The sequence below is a fragment of the Cariama cristata genome, unplaced genomic scaffold, assembly GCF_000690535.1.
Source record: "Cariama cristata isolate BGI_N322 unplaced genomic scaffold, ASM69053v1 scaffold22805, whole genome shotgun sequence".
Classification (NCBI taxonomy): domain Eukaryota; kingdom Metazoa; phylum Chordata; class Aves; order Cariamiformes; family Cariamidae; genus Cariama; species Cariama cristata.
The window spans coordinates 77781-86062 of NW_009617309.1; the positions used below are offsets into that span (position 1 = coordinate 77781).

Genomic DNA, 8282 nt, shown 5'->3' on the forward strand with positions numbered 1-8282 from the left:
ATATAAACATCGAAGAGGTAAAGTATCCGTGTCTCATGTTCAGGCAGTACATTTAAACATGAGAAAAGTTAGTACCACACAAGTTTCCGCTTTTCAGGATGATCCTCTAGATAGACACCTAATTCTACAGTACCATGTTCTGACTCATGTAGTTCCCTTTAAATGGTCATAAGACACCACCAGATTGCAACACAGACAAAATTCAGTGCTCTTGTACCTATCAGCCCTTCCCAGAACAAATGTTCCCATGGAAAACCCTTAATACCACACATGCCTTCTTTTCAAGTTTGAGGACAAAAACCGAGACGGCAAATATAACATAGTCTCTGTCTCTGTTATAAAAGGCACATTTAGGCAGTTTTAAATGTGCTAAATGTTTTGTTTCCAGTGTTAAAAATAAATTGTTTAAATGAAAAGAGCATCTGCAGGAGGTGAATTTAATCTTCAGTAGGCAACAGGAGCTGCTGTGGAGATGACAGATGAGGTTACTTTTCCGCTGATCCAATATTCTTATAAATATATAAAACCTCTGCAGATCAGCCTTGGAAGGGAGATCCACAAAGCAGTCTGCAGAATAGAACTTTTCTGTCCGTTACTTGGTATTTTTGGTTTTATTTTTCTGTTGATGCTGCTGCCATGGCTGGTTTCATGCCCTCACGCGTTGACTTCAGCTCCTCCAATTCTGCATTTAGTTTGCTGATCACCCACTCCAGGGCATCCCGACCCTGCCAGGAAAACACTGGTATTTAGGATCAGAACAGATACACCACCACTGCTCATGTTTCTATAGTTTTTCCTCTGTCAGACATTAGACTTGTTTTAAAACTAATTTCATGCCCTGCATAGTTTGATATCAGATTATATTGATAATTTCTTAGCATCTCCTTACGGAAACTTCACCACAAAAGCATCTGCTTAACCCATACGCAAGAAGTAAATGCAATATTGGTGTGAGCTCCCAGTAGAGCACCTAGTCAAAAGCCTAATTCAGCAGTTAAGTTCCCTTATGGAAGAGTATTGCTGGTTTTACTGTTTGCTGCTCCCACCACCCAAAGAATACCAGCAAATTTAGGGCAAAGTCTAGATATTGTTCTCAGATTCATTAACCAAGTCATATGGACAGTTTGTGAGAAGATCCAGGACAAAGAAAGAGAATCTTCCAAGTGCTCTTTGAAGTAGCAACTAATTGATCTGCTATCTAGCAAGAGTTCAGAGAGACTCGTACCGAATTCTGTATTCACGCACAGCAACATTTCAGCATACAAAACAGATTCAGAGACTACAGTCGCCCATTTTACATCAAGGTATGGTCTTTCTCTCTTCAGTTCTCAGACTGGGACTGCCTCCAAGCTAGGCATTGACAGCCAATGCTTCAGTAAGAGCTGGGGAATCCAGCAAAATAAGCATGTCAAAAACCTTTTCCCTTAAGACCCTGTAGCAGCTGCACCCCAATGACCACAAGACAAGCGTGCAGCCAGCTGCACAATGAAGCCAAGAGAATATAGAGAAGCATTTTAACTAAATAAAAGCTCAAGATTTTACAGCTCCACAATCTCAGAATGACAGCTTTTGCCAAAACAAGCAGATGGGATCAGACCAGAAAAGCACCTGGCCTTTTTTCACTTAAAGAGAAGCCAAGAGACATTCACCTCTATTACCCTACTAAGAATAAGAAGTGCAAACAGTGGAGACCAGTAACTGGGAGCCACATGTGGCGTCGGCCAAGTCTGGAGTTCTGCAGACAAAGGGTCTGAGCCCAAAAAGTCCTAAGTCTTCAGGAGGGCCAGTGTCAGTGTTCAAGCCCTCTGCATAGACTGAGGGAAAGGAGGGGAACGCCCCTCCACACACACACGGTTTTGTTCTGAACTACCATGTACTGGTTTTGTTGCATGCATTACAGGTGATAAAGTGAACAAAAACCTCATGAAGTGTCCAGAACCTGCTGCTGTCCTCTATAAACTACTAAGCATGGACAAGAATCTGCATAAACAGCTTTGAAAACCTAAAAAAAAAAAAAAAAAAAAGGTCAAAACAAAACCCACACATACTCTTGAAGGATTTTTTTTTTTTTTTTGAAGCTAGAAACATTACTCTGGAACAATATTAAAAGCCCAGTTCCAGGCCGCAAAGTGTAATCTATTAAAAGAAAAAGTTTTACTATGAATAAGAGCATATTTATCTCAAGACTCTCACCAAGTTCAGTGAAGGGCTGACTCTGTTTCTCTTCAGGTTTTTCATATTACAGGGACTCACAGAATAAACACTAATTGCTACATCTGCAATGGCAGGCAGTCCTTAAACCAAGAAAAGTCATCCACGCATCTACATACCACAAAAAAGCGTTCAGCTCTTGGGCAGAGCTCAGAAAGGGGGATTCGGCTCTAGCCAGAATTACCTCAAGAACTAGTACGTTTAAGTTAGTTCAAGATACACCTTTAAAAAATATGGACAATATTCAAGAAAGCTTGATTTAAATTGTCCAGTTTAAGTATGAGTTGCTGAAAAAAGTCCTTAGAAGAGTACGATTTAACTTCTGAGTTCCTTCCACTTGAGCACCAAATCGACCATGCTTCAGCAGGTGGCCACGTCCGCTGTCTCCACATCCTGTGCAAGACCCGGGAACACCAGCAAAGCAGGCGTAAGGGCACCCAGACAGGAGTAGGCTACTGCACAGCAACAAGTGGTAACTAGCCATGAATCAGCCCAGTGGAGTGCTCCATAAGGAACAAAGCCGGGGGAGAGACAGGGAAATCATCTTTCAGTAAGCACGCATTTGGATATTTAAAAGTCAGGTTAAAATGTCCTCTCTTAGGTGACACAGGCACAGAGAACTCAGTAAGACAGCAGCAGCTTAGATGTTACATTTGTCTAATCGTGCAAAGAAAACCTGCCAGAAAGTCAAACACCTTTGATGTAGAAAATGCTCAGTAGAAAAATACCGAGATTCTTTTCAGGCCCTGACTATGAAACAACCAGGTCATAGTGTTTCAGTTGATATATTTATCGATCAGGTAAGGAAAAAAAAAAAAATCCCTGACATTTAACAGGAACACCAAGATACTTCCTTCAGTTTTTGAGACTACATAGGTCTGCGTGTCTCCTTAGACCTGTATACACTATATACTGTATTTTGCAACTAAGAACAAACTCGTGATATGGGCAAGGAAGACTTCAGGAATAATCTGCACAGGAAATTAAGTTACAAATCTCAACCAGATGCAAAGCCTCCAAGTACTACAGAACTAACCAGCTTCCAGAAAAAATCTGACAGAGGATTGGTCTATAAAGTTTCATACCGTACAACAAATTCTGTAGTAAGTCGTTAAGCAAGCACATTCAAAACCAAGCATGCATATTATATTAGTCTTTATTGCATATGTGAGCTGTATGACATGTTTGGCAGACCAAACGCTGCATACGACGATTTGTTGGTAGAGCTTAAGTGACTGATAAATGCCAAGCCTTTGTAGTTGATGTTTTCCAGAAAAACAGCCATAAAAGCTTAGTGGAATGAGAACGTAAAAGCAAACACTCATGGCATACACTGATCTCAAAGTAAGGAGTGTAAAAAAACCCTACATTCTTAACTAGGAGAAGCAGCACAATGGATTTTTTTCTTTTTTTGAGGAATCTTATTAGTTGAAGCATAAGCCAATACAGGAATGACAGAGACAGGCTACACTGACCAGTGGAAGGAAAACAATCTGCACAGAGGTATCAGAGGCAAGTACACTCACTTCTCTCAGCCTTCAAGTCAGATTTTTTCATAGTCACATCGCTTAAGGGACACGTTACTACTGAAATGACTGTAACTACAAGACCAATAAAAAAGAGTGTCTGGCATTCTGACAGCTTCAAGCTTTGTACAGATTTCCACAGAAGTTCACAGGAGGGCAATAATATTCCTCAGGCATAAGAAAAGCAAATACAATTTCACTATGCAAAAGATTACCCCTGTTAGGCAATCTGCTTCAAGAAATCGATTTGATATCCTAAGAATACAATTCTGTTTCATTTTTACAGTGCCAATTCCAGTCACCAACCAATTTATTAATTTCTTCAGGTACCAGTTTTACACACTGAACTCACAGAAACTAGGACCAGATCGAACACTTGGTGGAGGGACTTATTCACATCCTAGTTATCTGCAGTCGTCGTTCCACTTGCAAACCATAAGCAGTACAAGACACGGCTGCAGCAAGCTGGCTGTCCAGCGGCATAAGGAGGTGTTAATTGATCCAGTCTAGATCTGACCTACCCTCACTCTCTACAACTGCAGTGTAATGAACATGTTTGCCATTCCTGTATGCAACGTATATAAAACATACATGCAGGTTAATTTATGAAATTCACACGACAACAATCCATGCACATATTTGCTAGAAAGCTGAAGTGCTGTACCAAGAAGAAGAATGCCGGCATTACCACTAGTTAGCACAAACTGTAGATGTGGAGAACTGCTAGCTTAAAGTGCTTTCAGAATTTTGAATTATCCACTCAATAGCATCCCACCCCTGGAGTAACACAAAAAAGATTTACAACATATGGCAAATGATTTTTCCATCATCATTAAAAATAATAATGCGTCATCTGCCACCTCTACCTCAGAGCAAAATCTCAATACTTACTTCCTATTTCTTCAGAATAAGAAAACATTTTTCAGCTACTTTCATGAAGTTTAAGAGGGGTGCTAAGAGCACAGAGCTGCAGCGCAGCATGCAAGAAGAGCTAGTAACAGCAGAGTAGGTTACTGGCTAGTAAGAAAGGGCTGGTAACAGCAAGCACAAATTCCTGCCAAGTTCAAAATCTCTAAAGAGACCTTTCGGTGAAACACACAGGACGAGAAGGTCCTTCTGATTTGCAAGAAGCTTGTGAGCCAGCATGTTCCTTGAAAATGGCAGAACAGAGGAACAATCTTTAAAAGAAATCGAGCTCTCACACAGGCAGCACCCGAACAGGTGCCAAGAAATACTTACGCTCTTTCTCTGAGTTCAATAGAGACACGCAAACGTGACAGATGCCACGAGAGGAATTCAGCCAGTGCTTTTAAATGTGCCTAGTTGATGTGGCCATTCCAGCTAGCTAGTGCTTTGCTACCTCCGCATCAGCCTGAAGTTTCGTTGTGAGCCAGGGTTTGGACTTCTGTTTCAAGAATATATGCCCCACACAGACTTTTAAATGGAAACTGGATCAGAATAGAATTGTAATTTAACTGAAGTAATACATTCTGTTTATGACTTTCAAACAAACACAGAGAGCACTCAGCTAGTTAAAGTTACTCTTCGGTGCCTAGAAATTACTCATCACTCCCTCCCCATCCCCTGATTTTAACCTGTTTCCTCTCACTTTCAGAGAAACACACAGAACGGAGGAAAAGGACGCTTTCTCCTCTCTGATCTAGTCGGTAAATACCTCCTATCAAGTTGGCTTACACTGTCTTGGTCAAGCACCATCTTTCACAAGGACAAGGGGCTGGCCAAAGCACAGGCTCCCTGGCATCGCAGGAGTCACCTGGCCCAAATTCCCACTGTGCTGAACCTCTCCTGCAATGCAGAGCACAAACCCAAATCTCAGGTGGACTCATCCTGCTGTTAGGCAGCGATGCCTACACTTCTCTAGCAACTCCATTTCTCTCCCACCTTCCCTGAAGCCGTACAGGACAAAGTGCCCAGGAATAAGCACTCCTGTAGCTCTGCCTGTGCTGAAGGAGAAAAAGCAAGCACAAGGCAGAAGAGCCAATATAGTGTTACCTACAACAGCCAGCACAGTTTCACCTCTTCAAAGAATATGCCTCTGCTTACACTACCTTACTTTTGGCCAAAGGCAAGGAGACAGATCCAACAATGGATAGGAACTGGAACAACTGACAAAGCAGCACAGAAAATATGCTAGCATTAACTGCTAAATCCAGATTATAAAGGCTGAAAAGGAAATCATATTCACTACTAGCACTAACTCCTGGAAATAGGAGGCTAGTGTTTAAAAAGGTGCTTTGGAAAAAAACCCTAAACCCAATACACATATGCTATATGTAACTGTTTGTTTGCTCTACTGTGCAATTCTAGCTAAAAAAAAAAAAAGATTTAGCAGTGAAACCTTTTCATACTTTGGGAAATTATATTCTGCGTGCTGAGGTCCTACAAAATAATCCATTGAAACTCTGTGCACAAAGTTTAGAGAAATTAAATATAGTGTTCAACACACATGATTGACAGTTACTATTTCAACAAAAGGGAAGGGCGGGGTGGGGGGAGAGAGTGTGAAAACAGAATAAAGATGTACCTTTCTGGCATTAGAAGATATTGTGTTTGCCATTAAGCTTTCCAGATAACTGCTCAAACTAATGCCTTTAACAGTAATAATTGCTTCTTGTGTTAGCACAGTTCTGTAAGAGAATGAAGAAAAGTTAATACCTAAACTGAACTAGACTAACATAATGTCTCCTACACACAAAGAAGCACACAAATATCCTTACTTACTTTTCAGGGTTTTCAGGATGAGGTGTGTAAACCAGTCTCTCATCAACAGACACCAAGTTTGTGAGAGTAATCTTAAAAAGAAAAAAAAAAAGCTGAAATCCTTACTTCCTGCCTTTCATTTTTCTGTTATCAACAGCACTATTCAATAGTAGAGCACTGAATTTAATGTCAGAGATAAAGCAGTGCACACAGAATATAAAACCCAGAACACAGTCAATAAAAAGACCTATAAGCATCTTCTATCTAGATCTAATTATATCAGTCTAAGTTGCTATTCACAGCACAAAGCACAAACAGCTTTCCATTCATCTTCTCTGAATGCTGAGCCTTATCTGATTTATGGCACGCAATTCAGAGAGGCCCTTCAACACCAAGACCACCATAACACTATTTGGACTATACAGAAGATTAATGCTCAGGAAAGACAATGTTTCTTGTACAAAGACAAGGCTCTCCTACAGATAACTTTAAATCTGATAGTTACAGGTTCCCAGATACCAAAATATAGCATAATACTTCATTTACATTTGGGGAAAAAAGGCATTTCACGTTAAAATTTTTGTTGTAAATGGCAGCGTAATGTAGAACAAGTTATTCATCTAAAAGTCAAACTATTTTACGTGCCTTCTGAGAAATAATCTTACATTAAAAACAGAATCACAAATGTTTGCTCCCAAAGTACTTAAAGTTTCCTATTTGTAGGAAGAAGGAGGAGGTAAAAAAAAGAGCCAACCAAGATGCCAACTAAGATGTGGAAATTGCCGCCTCCTGATGAAAGATGCAAACACATTTCTAATTGAAATGTTAAGAGCAAAACATCTAATATCCAGAATTAATTACCAGAAGCTTCTTAAGCTACCACTCACATTAGTTGAGCAAAGTTCCATCTTTTTTTCCACTGGATCTACCACAGAATGCTCCTCAATGTAAGTCAGAGTTCTACTTGTTCCTAAAATCTGAAAGAAAGAAAAAAAATTAAAAATAAAAAAGTACTAAAACTAGAAACCTGAAAAACATAACTGTCAAGTTCTTAGTGACCCCAAATAAATACAAAATAATTCATGGATACCGGAACACTGTGATCAGTGGCAAGACCACATCATGGTAAGTTGTATCAGGGTATAGCATGACACAGACCAGACTGGAAGGCACCTATAGACACACACGCACTATAGGCACATTAAAGCCTACAATGTATTTTCACTACTAAGTATGCTGATGTCCATGTATTTCCTATAAATTAAGTTTTTACTTTGAATTCAGCTCCAATTCAGATGACAACATAAAAATGCATCAGACCCTTAATAAACCATTAAGACTGTAAAGGCGTACTGCTTTTACGATACTCGGCAATCCCCACTCCGTGCTGAGAAGACGGTGACTATGCAACCTCCCCTGGTTATCAAGGCTTCTGTCGAGGACATCTACTCCTACCACACATGGATTCATTGGGTTGGGGTACTTTCTCATAGCAGCTTTGATCACTGTATCCCAGGGGTGTCTGTAAAAAGAAGAGAAGACAGTATTTGTAACTATTTCGTATTTAATTGCAAGTATTCAGACAACACTAAATCAGGAATCTAGCTTGTCTAACATGGCACATGCTGTACAGCTTCATAGCTCCCAAGAGTCCCTTCAGAATACAGCGATGTTTGGCGAGGCAATAAGAAAGTACTGACACACAAACAGAAAAAAAAAATAATTCCTTCCTCCAGAGTGAAGAAAGGAATTATTAACCCAAGACTAACAGAAATAAGGGCAAGGGGCAACAGTCACAAGTTGCTACAAGTGACATTCCAATTA

At 40.1% G+C, this 8282-nt stretch overlaps 1 protein-coding gene across 1 annotated transcript; it reads right to left on the reverse strand.

The window, feature by feature from the left end:
* Positions 1-611: 611 nt before the first annotated feature.
* Positions 612-8011, reverse strand: SLMO1 (slowmo homolog 1 (Drosophila); the record flags this gene model as incomplete). Its single annotated transcript, XM_009700492.1, has 5 exons — positions 612-725; positions 6283-6385; positions 6480-6550; positions 7346-7435; positions 7812-8011. Coding segments are annotated over 5 exons (578 nt in total), but the record flags the coding sequence as incomplete, so codon positions are not given.
* Between the last annotated feature and the right edge of the window lie 271 nt (positions 8012-8282).